The 13,264-nt window shown below is 48.9% G+C and overlaps 1 protein-coding gene across 2 annotated transcripts in view; it reads right to left on the reverse strand.

Annotated features, from left to right (window-relative positions):
- The window catches only part of MX1 (MX dynamin like GTPase 1), a 28,302-nt gene extending 15,446 nt beyond the window's left edge, over positions 1-12,856 (reverse strand). Inside the window, exons 1-6 of one of the 2 annotated variants that reach the window (XM_049627805.1) lie at positions 12,786-12,856; positions 9,446-9,525; positions 7,983-8,097; positions 3,522-3,714; positions 2,313-2,450; positions 305-459 (exon numbers count right to left, since the gene is read on the reverse strand). In XM_049627805.1, coding sequence (XP_049483762.1) covers positions 305-459; positions 2,313-2,450; positions 3,522-3,714; positions 7,983-8,081 — 585 coding nt within the window. In that variant the 5' untranslated portion in view covers positions 8,082-8,097; positions 9,446-9,525; positions 12,786-12,856. The remainder of the gene's footprint in view (positions 1-304; positions 460-2,312; positions 2,451-3,521; positions 3,715-7,982; positions 8,098-9,445; positions 9,526-12,785) is intronic. The other variant, XM_049627806.1, reaches the window with a different exon arrangement.
- Positions 12,857-13,264: the final 408 nt, after the last annotated feature.

The raw sequence follows: 13,264 nt of genomic DNA on the forward strand, positions 1-13,264 counted from the left end.
TGCCATCATATCTGTTGCTAATGCTTTCTCTCCCCACATAAAACCCCTTCCTGTACACGCCAGCTTAGATATGCCACAAAATGTAACTCTAACCAAAAATGGGTCCCCGTATAAAACCGAAACACCGTAAAATGGATTTCCAGTTCTGCCTCCTTGCCTCGCGCTCCCCAGAACATCTCCATCTGACTTGGTGGAGGCCATGGAGCCCACCCTTCACACCTCCTGATAACCACCCTCCCAACTCAGCCCGGAACTCGCTGGTGTCCAGGGCACGGCCCCGGTCCCCCCCAGACCAAGGTTGTACCTGGCGTCCGATGTCGGCCGGCTGATTGCCCACAGCCACCCTGGTGATGCCGGGGAGGTCTATCAGGGTCAAATCCGGGACGTGAGGGGAGCTGACCTCCAGGTTGATTAGCTCATGACTGATCCCCAGTCCTTCCCCAGCGATGGCATTCTGGGCTAGGGAAGGGGGAAACGAGAAAACCTGAAGAGAGCATAGAGTACAAGCATCTCCCTATAGCAAATCCTCCGAAAGCACCTTCTACCTGCCGTGCTTGGATAAGGCATATCTGGAGCAGACTCACTTTTCCGGGGCTAAAAGGAAACTCAAAGGACAATTCAAGGTTCTCCCTGCCAGTGGCCAGAACTGTTTGTGGAGAGAGCAAGAGAAACGTCTCTAAAGGTGCACCTGCACCAGGCCAGAGCGGGGCCGACCTGAGCTCCTCCTGGCATGGCGCCTAAATCCTTCCCCTGACGTCACTAGGAGATTAACAACAAAGCAAAATGAAAGCAAATAAAAACACATGGGCACGCTGGGACAGGATTTGGGAAATGATGGAGGGGAACGTGCTAGTTTTGAGCAAAACGAGCCCTGGCATTGACATCCTATCAAGGGACCTCATTTGGCTCCTGCCTCCTTAACGATGACAATTTCAAGATCTAAATTTATTTATCGGTATTCCCTTCCGTCACTGCACGCACGCTCCTCTCCAGGGCGACCTTCTCCCAACCGGAGAGTCTGTCCCTTGACCTCGGGCTTGCCCATGGCTGACAGGACATCACAGAATGGACTCCAGTAGAGATCGAGACCTTGCGCCTGGGGGATCCTCCTCCCTTCCTGCCAGGAACCCGTCCACCACCACGCAAAAAGCTAAGCCTGGCCTCCTGGAGGAGGATGGCCACCGCATGGGGAGAACGCCTGGTCTTTCCAGCCCAGGGCCTGGGTATGTGACCGAGGCCATCCTCGACGGTTGGCCCCAGCCAAGCCAGCTGGAGGGAAAGAACTGCCCGGCTGATCACCGAATCGCGAGAAACCAATGCTTCCAAGCCACTGGGCTTTGAGATAGTGTTGTTACACAGGAAGGGTGAGAGGTACACACAGCGGTTTTGAGTGTTCTGCCCCTGGAGCCAATCTAAGCCCAACAATCACACAATGACGTTCTGACTGTAAAAGCATCCTTCAACTTTTGTAAAACAGTCTATAAATGCGACTTAGTGCTTCTATCTTCTTTTTTTAATACAATTTATTGTCAGATTGGTTTCCATGCAACACCCGGTACCCATCCCAAGTGGCTGCTACCTTCTTAAGAGCCAAGCTCATTCTTTGCCACTTCTGCTCCCCAAATGACTGAGACTAGGCTGTGACACACTAGGAAGAAGCGAAGGTCCACGTGGCAGAGATTATCTATCTGCCTTGCTCACTCTCAGCCGCAGCCAACCCTGCCACCACTTGTCCTTATGTCCTCCACGTGTTATCTCTCCTTTTGGATGCTTCATGGGGACAGGGTGATCTCTGTCTCTGTGGCTGGCATTCACTGAGACGCACTGTAGGTCAACCCGAGCTGGGATTGTGCAAACACATGCAGAGGAAAAGGCCTATGAAATGCTTCCAGAGAGGGTTCGGGGATGGTCCAGGATACCTTTCATGAGGCTAACGGGGAAAGGGGTTCCCTGGCCCCACACTCAATTCTTCTTCCATCAGATCTGTGGAGTGGGGAAGCCTTTGAATAAGGGACAGATACTCCTTTTTTAAATTTTAAAGTCCACATTACTCTCCGATGCTTGTTTACATACTAAGCAAGTAATTGCTGAGGTCAGATTCTGTCCAAAGCGCTGGTCTTACTGAGGGTAAAAGAAGAGAAGACACAAGGGAGCCGGGGCCTGATGCAGATGAGGGCCGGAGGGAGGCCCCCAGGAGAACAGGACAGGCCCAGAAGGGGAAGAGGGGGACAGTGACAGATGGACCCCTTCCTCCCTCACTCAGGTGGCCAGATGTCCAAACAGGTGATGGCGAACAAATGTGGGGCACTTACCTGTATTGATTGCCTCCTCCACCTCCGAAGGGTCTGAAATCTCCGTCTCGAAGTCCTGGTAGCTGACTTTGCCTCTCCATTCATCCTCATTCATGAGCTTCTTCAGCTTCAGCACCAGAGGACACCTAGTGACAATACCTGGAGGCCACGTCCGCATCAGTCCTGCACTCTGCTGTCAAGAGTCCTAGACGGTGGCCTGAGGTCAATGCTGCGCAAACTTTTCTATAATCATCTGGGCAGGCTGCTAAAAGCGCCTGGTCCCCTTGTGTGACACTCGGATGCATTAGGTCTGGGGTGGCCTTAGAAATGTGCATTTTGAGTATGCATTCCAGGTAATTTTTTGCTCACTAATGCTTGAGAGCCACCACTTTCGGCTTCTCGCTTCAACTCACTGTTTTGCCATCAGCTCGGGTGGCGCACTCTCGTAGGAAACCCCCAAACTCTGATAAATGTCCTCCGCTATCCCCCAGGATACACCCATACCATCAGGAACACATACTGCCCTCACCAGGCCCCCTGACCACGTCCCCCTGCCGTAAACTTCCAGACCCCACCCTCTCCTACATCTGACCTGTATTTCAAGGCCCATCTCAGGTCTGCCCTCTCTCCCCTGGAGCCCCACCGATCCCTTGACCTTGGCACTCAAATAGCACCACTAATCAGAGCACCAATCTTTACCTCCCATTTGGAAGGTCACCTCTTGAGAAGGGGCTCAGGAAAGACACCCACATGCACGTGGTTCTGGGCTGGGGGTGCAAGTACATATACTCAGACCTGCCATAATGCACAGGTTATACACAACCCACACAAAAATGTGCAACAAGAGGGTGCCATGAACTGACTCACATCCCCCTCCCAATTCATGTGTTAGAGACTCAGCCCCCAGTGTGACCACTGGGGCCACTCCTTAAAGGGGTAATTAAGGGTAAATGAGGTCAGAAGAGTGGGGCCCAAGGTGACTGGCATCCATACAAAAAAGGGAAGAGATGCCAGACGTGTGTGTGCACAGAGAAAAGGCCATCTGAGGACACAAGGAGATGGTCATCTGCACAAGGAGAAAGGCCTCAGGAGAAACCAACCATGCCAACACCTTGGTCTTGGACTTCCAGCCCCCAGAACTGTGAGAAATAAGTCTTTGTTTCAGCCACCCAGTCTGTGGCATTTTGTTATGGCTGCCTGAACTGATTAAAACAGAGAGCAAGTTCTTACCGCTGCCTCTGGGAAGGGCGACCCCTGACAGGGCCTCCAGCACTGAGCTCTTGCCCGAGCTCTGGTCTCCAATGACAGCGATGGCGGGCAGGGCCAGGTCCTGCTCCACGCCCAGGGCACGAAGGGAGTCGATGAGGTCAATGCAGGGGCGCACTTTCTCCTCATACTGGCTACATAGGCTCTTCTCAAGTCCCTGAAGAAAGCAGAATCAAAGAATTCTGTCATGGCCTGCGGGTCATGTTCCATCAGAGACAGACAACTTCAATCAACCTATCACAATAGGTGAGAAGAGATCCCAAAAGAGAGTGGGAAAGGAACACAAAGAACTATTTAAAGAAATGATAGGTAAAAATTCCCCACACTTGAAAACAATTAACTCAAAGACCCAAGAAGCTCAATGAACCCCAAACATAAGGTACATAAACTACATCAAGGCAGATTATAGTCAAATAGCTCAAAACCCGCCACAGAGAGAAAATGTTTCAAGCAGCCGGAGAACACGTTCCACATTGAGGAGCAAAGATGAAATTTATAGCAGATTTCTCATCAGAAACAATACAAATAAGAAGATAGTGGAATAGCCTTTTTAAAATACTGGAGGGAAAAAAAAATCCATCATCCTAGAATTCTATACCTCGCCAAAATACCTTTTTTAAAAATGAAGGCAAATGAAGTTTTTTTCAGACATAAAAAAGTGAATCAATTCATCACCAGCATTGGCACTACAAGAAATGTTAAGGAAGTCCTTCTGCCAGAAGGAAAATGATTCTGAATGAAAATCTGAATCCACACAAAGGAATCTACACCAGAAATGGTAACTACTACATTTTTTAGAAGTAACTTACATATCCTTAAAAGATATATGACTGAACAAAAATAACAATACATTGTGGGGCTTATAAGTCAAATTAAAATTCATGACAAAATCAACATGAAGGCTAGGAGGAGACAAATGGAAGCATACAATTGTAAGGTTCTTATTTAAATATTAAGTTATAGGGGTGCTTGGGTGGCTCAGTCAGTTAAGCGTCCGACTTCGGCTCAGGTCACAATCTCACAGTCTGTGAGTTCGAGCCCCGCGTTGGGCTCTGTCCTGACAGCTCAGAGCCTGGAGCCTACTTCGGATTCTGTGTCTCCCTCTCTCTCTGCCCCTCCCCTGCTCATGCTCTGTCTCTCTCTGTCTCAAAAATAAATTAAAAAAACATTAAAAAATTTTTAAATATTAAGTTATTTACTATCACTTCAAGTTAGACTTGACAAGTTAAATATGTAAAATATAAACCCTAAAATAGGCACATTTAGTAAATCAACAAAGGAAATAAAATAGAATCATCAAATATGTAGTTGATTAATTCAAAAGAAGGTAGAAAAAGAGGAAAGGGGAAATAAAGGACAGGGAAAATAGAAAATAAATAGCAAAATGATCTTCTCAAACTTCATTAACAATCACAATAAATATAAACGGTCTAAAACATTTTTAGAACAAACTGACTTTGAAAAAGAAGAACAAAGTTGGAGGGCTAACATTACTGATTTCAATATTTATTAAAAAGCTGCAGTAAGCAAAGTAATGTGATACTGGTATAAAATTGAGAAAGAGATCAAAGGAACAGAATATATGTTCCGAAAATAAACTGACATTATGTATGGACAACTGATTTTGACAAAAGTGCAAGGGCAATGCAGTGGAAGGATAAAGCTTTTCAACAAATGGTGCTGGAACAACTGGGCATATATATACCCCCCCAAAATAGCCTTGTATCTATATTTCACACCATACTAAAAAAATAACTCACAACAGATCATAGACCTAAATGCAAAATCTAACACTACAGAACTTCTAGAAGAAAACAGGAGAAAAATCTTTATGGCTGTGAGTTAGGCAATGTTTTCTTAGATATGGTCCCCAAAGCACAGTTCATAAAAGAACCAACTGATAAATTGGACTTCATCAACATTGAAAACGTCTGGTCTCTAAAAAAGACTAAGAGAAGGAAAACAAGCCACAATCTGGGAGAAAATATTCACAAAACATATATTTGACAAAGGATTTGTACCCAGCATACATAAAGAACTGCCAAGAAATTCCTTGACAATAAGAAAACAAACAACCTGATTAAGAAGAGACTATGAGAATATGCTTTATAATATACATAAGTTTTACTAGGTAGTTCCTTTATCTTGTGGTGAGAAGCTATTTATATTTTCTGCCAGGTCAGCTTTTGTTGTTGGGGTCTGTCCTATGCATTGCAGGAGATTCAGCAGAATCCCTGGCCTCTATTCATTATTTACTCTGAGTTGTGACCATCAAAATGTCTCCAGACATTGCCACATGTTCCAAGGGGCAAAAGTGCCTCTGGTTGAGAACCACTGCCTTACAAAGTACATGAGTACAAGAGTTTGTATACAGGCAATGCTGGCAGATTTCTGCAGGGGTCGGGGGGGGGGTCCACACTGACAAGGGCCTCCTTGACCAAATGCTAGCAAGCCCTCTTTGACCACCTTGAGCCCTCTTCTCCACTTGGCTTCTCCTGGGCTGCTGAGCCCAGACTTAGCAAAGAATCCTTCTTAGCAAAGAATCCCCTCACCTTTAAAAGCTAATCAAGCTCTTTCTCCTGGTCCCCTTGATGATAACCTGTTCTTAGTCATTCTTTCTCCTCTCCCTCACCCTTCCTGCTGGCTGTAAATCCCCACCTGTCCACCCGTACCACCTTGACCTCAGTCTCTCTCCCTTATGGCATTAGGCTGGAATAAAATCCTCCTGGCCATTTTTTTTTAACAAGCGTCTGCTGCCAGTTTTTTCTATAACAAACTTCAGAAAGGTGTGGAGCACAGCTCCACAGGGAAAGCCCTATGGTACCAGAAACCTGGGTACACCTTCGTACCCACCAGCCTCCATCTCAGCCTTCCTCATGGGTTCTTCTTTGTTTTCATTTCTTTATATCATCTATTCCCAAGAGTTTATAAAACATGAATAATAGTACCAACCACCTGAATTAAGAAAACACATAACCCCAGCCCATAAGACACTCCACGCACCCTTCCCCATCACTTTCCTGCTGTTACCCCTTCTCCCCACCAAGGGTCTCTCCATCCTGAGGCTCGTGAGAACCACGTTCTTGTTCTTCTTCGCAGTTTTACCACCTACCCATCTTTCCCTAAGCAATACATTGCTTCTTGTTGCCTGAATTGGAACTTTGTATAAGTGGGGCCATACCATACATTTCTTCTATGACTCAATTCTTTGTTTTGCCACTGTTTTTTAGATCTTGATGCTTTGATGCTCACTTCCAAGCAGAATTCTGCTGCATGAGCATACCGCTATTGACACATTTGTCCACGGCTCACAGGCCCTTGTGTTGATTCTGGGTTTTGTTATCATAAACAACGCCATTATGAACATGGCTCTCAGAGGGCACCTGCAAGTTTGCATAGTGGTTTAGCACAAATAGAATTGCCTGGAAGCACTATTCGAACACAGATGTGGGCCCTACCCCTGGAGTTCCTAGTTCATCAGGTCTGGGGGGAGGTGGATGTGTGGGCTAATCATGTACAGGTCAAACTTCCCAGGCCTTGCTGAGGATGCTGGTCTGGGGACTACACGCTGAAAACCAAGGTCTGTACCTAGAAATGGAATTTCTGGATTATAAGACAGCACCGTTCAGCATGACTGGAAAAGGCCAAGCTACAGCCAAGCAGGTGGGTGTGAACGGTATGAGTTCTTACTGCCCCATACACTGCCGGTTACAGTCAGGCAAGAAACACAGTTATATTGGGGACCTTCTTATTTTTCTGTGTGCTTCAATGTGGCTTTTAGTATTGTTTAATATTGTTTAGCATTTATTATGAAAATGGAGTCAACGTGAAAGAGGCTGATGATCCATGACTTTAAGACACACGACAGCAGTAAAGGGACCTCTCTCTCAACAGTCACAGAAGGCAAATTCTGTTATCATTCCCATGTTAGAGATGGAGAACCCAACTTGCACACCAGGGAGGAAGAGCCATCTTAGAAACAAGATCACACAGCTGGAAGTGTTTGCATTGGGATAAAATTCAGATCAGACCGATTTCAGAGGCCAAGTTTGGTTCCCATCAAAAATACGTTCTGGATTCTGGGGAAAAAACGATGCCGCATGGCTTGCCGGTGAGGGAATGGAACCATGTGGTGGGTGTGGGATAGCACAGTGGCCCTTGGGCCCAGAGCGAGGCCAGTTCCTACAGGAGCCGGACAACACCCCGCCCGGCTTCCCAGGCTGAAACTGCACCCCAACCAACCAGTGTCAGCTATGGCGAAACATCTACACTACACTTGGTGGCCAGATGGGCCCCAGAGGGATGAGTAGGGGATCACATCAGCAACCACGGCAGGAGAGATCAAGAAGCAGGCGTCCCGGGTCAGGAGCATCGCCGTCTACAAGGACAGCCCTCAAACACGGCTATTTTCAGGCGGCAACTTACCATTTCCTGATTTTTCTCTGCCTTATCCGCAAGTCCATTTAGTAACAGATGATCGGATACAGGATCTGAGTCAGTCATCTTTCCTTTAGAATTAACCATCTCCGCCCTTTATCAGCTTAAAATCAAGCACATCGGGATTAACACAATTCAGAAGCCAGGTTCATTCAGTCACAGAATCACCAGTAGATACACTGGGACACACTGTGGCCTCCTTAACTCTTTAGGGACTGAAACGAAACAACAAGGAGCCAAATGATGGATGGAGGCAGCTTAGCCGTCTTCAGGAATGGGCTCCCAGACCGCAAAAGAGTCTTTAAAACTAGGTGTTTTTGGGGCGCCTGGGTGGTGCAGTCGGTTAAGCGTCCGACTTCAGCCAGGTCACGATCTCACGGTCCGTGAGTTCGAGCCCCGCGTCAGGCTCTGGGCTGATGGCTCGGAGCCTGGAGCCTGTTTCCGATTCTGTGTCTCCCTCTCTCTCTGCCCCTCCCCCGTTCATGCTCTGTCTCTCTCTGTCCCAAAAATAAATAAACGTTGAAAAAAAAAAAAAACTAGGTGTTTCCTATTACAATTTTAGGTTGAACGGCAAAAATTTTTTCACCATCAATTGGAACAGTGGCAAAGAACAAAATTTCCGTGAATTTTTAAAATCCGCATGTAAAAGGAAACTTATTATAGAACCATTCCCAATGTTGCTGTGGGAATCTCAATATAATGGAAATTTGATACCCAAGATTATAGTTGAAAAAAAAAATGCCTAAACTTTAAGTTCTTTTACTCTGTTTGTTTTGCTCCTGGCTTCATATTTTTATTCCATTTCCCCCCATACGAGTGTATCTTAATGACCTTCACTTTTTTCTATTTTTTCCAGTTTCATGGGTTTGATGGATCGACATCCATCACTGTGTACGTTTGAGGCACACAGCATGAAGGTCTGAGGTACACACTTTGTGAAATGATCACCACGATGGCTTCGGCTAACATCCACCTTTTTATATAGATATGATATCATTTTATTTTGAAAGAAGCTAATCGTCCACTTCACCATACTTGTCTGTATCCCTCCAGATTCGTACATATATGTCTGAAATTCATTTTTCAGAATTTCTGGGGGCGCCTGGGTGGCTCAGTCGGTTGAGCGTCGGACTTCGGCTCAGGTCATGATCTCACGGTCCGTGAGTTCGAGCCCTGTGCTGACAGCTCAGAGCCTGGAGCCTGTTTTGGACTCTGTGTCTCCCTCTCTCTCTGCCCCTCCCCCACTCATTCTCTCTCTCTCTCTCTCTCTCTGTCAAAAGTAAATAAACATAAAAACATTTTTTTAATAAAGTAAAATAAAATTAAAAAATTTCTGGGACCCCATACCTCTAAATAGTAAATTTTACACATCTAATCATCTTGGGTAAAAGTGAGCGGGAATTTTTCTATGACTTGAAACAAATTATGAGAAATGTAAACCGCCTACTTACCTCCAACACACCTTCCTTTTCCCTTGACGATGCAACGTTGACTTGTTGGATAGAAACACGGAGCTCTTCTCCCACGCCTCCTTGAAATCACACAAAACTTACAAATTAGGCCAAAACCCAGGTGAATGTATGTGACGACTCATCAAGGTAAGGTCCCATTGTTAAGAACGATGCACAGAGGCCTCACGATGAAGCGAGTTCATGGTTCCCAGAACCCTTTTGGTAAATCTTGAGTATTTTAATTCTAAGAGAGACCGATAAGGCACAGAGCCTTACTGTTAATTTACTGCCTGAATCAACGATATTTTCTGATGTTCTCTGTGCTTCTTTTCCAAGACCCTCCCCCAAGAGCTACGCGATCTTCCTTTAATATTGGGGCAGTTGAAAGGGACAGGTTAAAAAAAAAAAAAAAAGGGAGGTGCGCTTGGGTGGCTCAGTCAGTGAAGTGTCCGACTTTGGCTCAGGTCACGATCTCTCGGACTGTGGGTTTGAGCCCCATGTCAGGGTCTGTGCTGACAGCTCAGAGCCTGGAGTCTGCTTCACATTCTGTGTCTCCCCTCTCTCTGCCCCCTCCCCCACTTGTGCTCTGTCTCTCTCTGTTTCTTAAAGATAAATAAATGTTAAAAAAAAAAACTAAAAAGAAAAAAAGGGGAGAAACGTATTCCTTTTATCGTAAAGTGGGAGAAAGGTGATTTGGAAAGGCAATCAATTAGAAAGAGTATGACAATCTGGAAATGTATTTCCTAACCTCCCCCCGACCAACCATGCCTTCGGAGATGCTTTGTGCGCTCAGGGAGTCCCAGACTGGGGCCCCACATTGAAGACCACAGCTGCCTCAGTTGGCCTTAGTGCACCCAGTCAGGTGGCATCATTGGTCCCCAGGTCCTACAGCCCCATGACCACGGGTTCAAATTCCGTCAACACAGGATTGTGTGAATACATTCCCCTCCTCTGTTTGCTTCATATAATGACATTCCTTGGACACAAAATCTTATCTGTGCATCTTAAATGTTTGTACCTTTCATAGATGATCTTTGAAGATCAGTTTGGAGTTCAGGGGCAGGACAATCTCAGGAATTAAAGCCCGTTTCTTACTTATCAGTTACACTCGGCACCCGGCCGTCAAACCGAACCGAATGCAGTTGCCAGTTGTGGCCATGGTGGAGTCACGCTCTCAGCCCGCGTCTGCTCCTAAAACGTCTAACCCACACTGTGTGTTTAAGACAAGACTGTGGGCTGCTCTCTGAGGTAGGCACATCACCCGGAACCCCTCTCCACTTTCATCTTCCTCCCCCCACCCCTGCCAGCGGTCAGGATGGTCTCTTCCCTCACTGCCAAGGTTGGGGCAGGGGATAGAGAAACTGCCCAGGGCGGGTCTGTGGACACTCAGGCCCCCCCTGTTCTCGGACAAGGCTGTCTGGCTGCCCCTGCACTTTGGATTTCAGAGGGTGGCTTCCAGACCCGGACACTATCCACCAGCGGCATCCCTGGAGAGTCTCTGCAGCAGAGGGTGGGGGCACCATCCAAGGGCGGTCCCGTGGGTCGCTATCCTTGTGGGAAAGCTTCCTCCAGCCCAGACCTCACAGAGGTCTCCCAACCCCTAATAAGAACCACCCACCTGTTGCGTCCTGCTGAACCCCTGACCCGGGCAGTCTGCCACTTGCCCAACACAATTGAGTCCAGTTTTTAAAATAATCCTCGTAGGACTTACACTCACGTTTTCTCTTGGGAGTCTTCTGCCTTGCAAAAACCCACTGACATTTAAATTTTTATGGTGGAAGGGGAGAACATTGTGCTCTTTAGACCTAATGCTCTCTACCAAACCACCCGGAGGGAGCTCAGTACCGGGAGGTGGGGAGAGGGAAGCCAAGAAGGAAATGGAGGGGCAGGGGGCATCCTGTCCACATGACAGGGGTTCCCGGCCAGCAGCTCTGTTCCAAAGTGGGAAAATGACACGGCTAGACATTCGAGGAGCCGTTTGGGACTGACCGCTAGGGGTTAGCATCACTTGAGCCTGCTTCTGACAACCACCTGATTTAAATTTGACCAAATGATTCCAAGAGCCCCCACATGCACAGCTCGGGCGGTCACGCGGGGTGGAGTGCAGGTGTCTCCGAGCCTGGCTCCCTCCGTCAGCCCCCAGGACGGTCTTAACTCCCTCAAAACTAGCCTGTCCCCTGCTCAGTCCCACCCCGCTGCGCTAGCAGCTGAGAAGCGGGTCCCTGGGCAGCCCCCCATTCCCTGGGTCGGGGGGGGGGGGTACGTTGGGCGGGGCACTTCCCCAGATGCCGGGCCCCTCCCTCCTTGCCCCGCCTTCCTACCCGGCTGCTCGTCCACTCAGGACGCCCCCTAGCGGGGACCCTCCACCCTAACCTCCCTGAATTCTGCAGGATAGTGCAGACCCCCCTGGTCTGCGCACTCCCACTGTGGACTTGTCTGGTTTTCACTCCCCAGCAATGTGAAAACCAATAAAATTACTAAAGTAGTGGGGAGGCCAGAAGGCGGAGGCTGTACCATTTCTCCTCAATCATAGGAAGAATTGTCAGTAACAGACCCCGACCGGAGACAATCATCAATTATAGCCCCCCCCACACACACACACAGGGACAGGTGGGTACGTCATCTCCTACGGGAAACCGCCACCCCTGCCACTCAGCCGCCAAGAACCTGCCATCGCCATGACCTCTTGCATTTCTCCAGTAGACTAGGTTCAAAACAACCCTCCCCAAGCCCCTTCCAGAAAGCACTGTTCCTGTCCTTTGTTGGACTTGCCTATGGTTTTGCCATGGCTTGCGCGTCCCGGATTCCAGATCGCTGCTATTCCTGACGAAGCCCACGTTTGCTGATCAAAGAACACACTGTTTTATTTTTAAGGTCGATAGCAGGAAATATAAACTGATACAAGCCATGAGCCACCTTCGGGGTGGGCTTGGAGGGCGCCCAGCACTGAATGTGAAACTTTCTCAGTGCACACCCCTGGGAGACCCCCTTGGGAGACTGGCCCCCTGGGAGACCCCCTTGGCCCCCCTGCCCTCCACGGGCCCACCTCCTCAAGCAGAAAAGTCCTCGAGGTGCGGGGGGGGGGCGGGCTGTTTCTGATAAGTCATCCAGGAGTCTTAGCAGCCTGTTGGTCAGAAGCAGAATCAAGCGGGCTCTGAGCCCAGCCAGTATTTCCATCATCATCGTCACTGTCACCGTCACCATCACCATCATCACCGTCCTCACTATGACCAGCTTCTGCTCCCCCATGCGTCCAGAGAGCTTGTCTCCGCACCCAGCCCTCCCACCCCAGCCCCCCAGCTTGCAAGAAGGTGCTGCTATCCAGGAACGCGACCCTCACCTGTCCCCGCGCAGCTGCCAGGGCCCCTCGCCGCCGCCGCCGCCGCCGCCGCCGCCGCCGCCGCCTCCCGGCTTTTATGCAGCGCCCGCTCCGCCCCCTCGCTCTCGTCGCCCCCGCCTCCGAGGAGAAACGAAACTCAGGGGATGCGAGGGAGCTAGATCCGCCTGGTGCAGAAAGGAAACCGAACCCATCACCCCCCACCGCCTCTCCCCACTCCCCCCACCCCTGCCCGGTGCCTGTCGGCTGCCGCAACTCCTCCCGGGGCTCCGCGCGCCCAGCCCCATCCCAGGCCCGCGCGTTCGTGTCTCTGCAAGCTGGGAGGAAATGCAGATTCTGGGGCCCAGACCTGCTGACCCAGAAACTCAAGTGCAGGGCCCAGGAAGCCCCCCACCGCTCCGAGAGCAGTCTGAGAACGGCTGCCCTACTGGCCTTGAGCCATCCGGAGCAGAATGCAGCCTTGAACCTAGACACGCCCATTC

This window comes from Panthera uncia, chromosome C2 (assembly GCF_023721935.1).
Source record: "Panthera uncia isolate 11264 chromosome C2, Puncia_PCG_1.0, whole genome shotgun sequence".
Classification (NCBI taxonomy): Eukaryota; Metazoa; Chordata; class Mammalia; order Carnivora; family Felidae; genus Panthera; species Panthera uncia.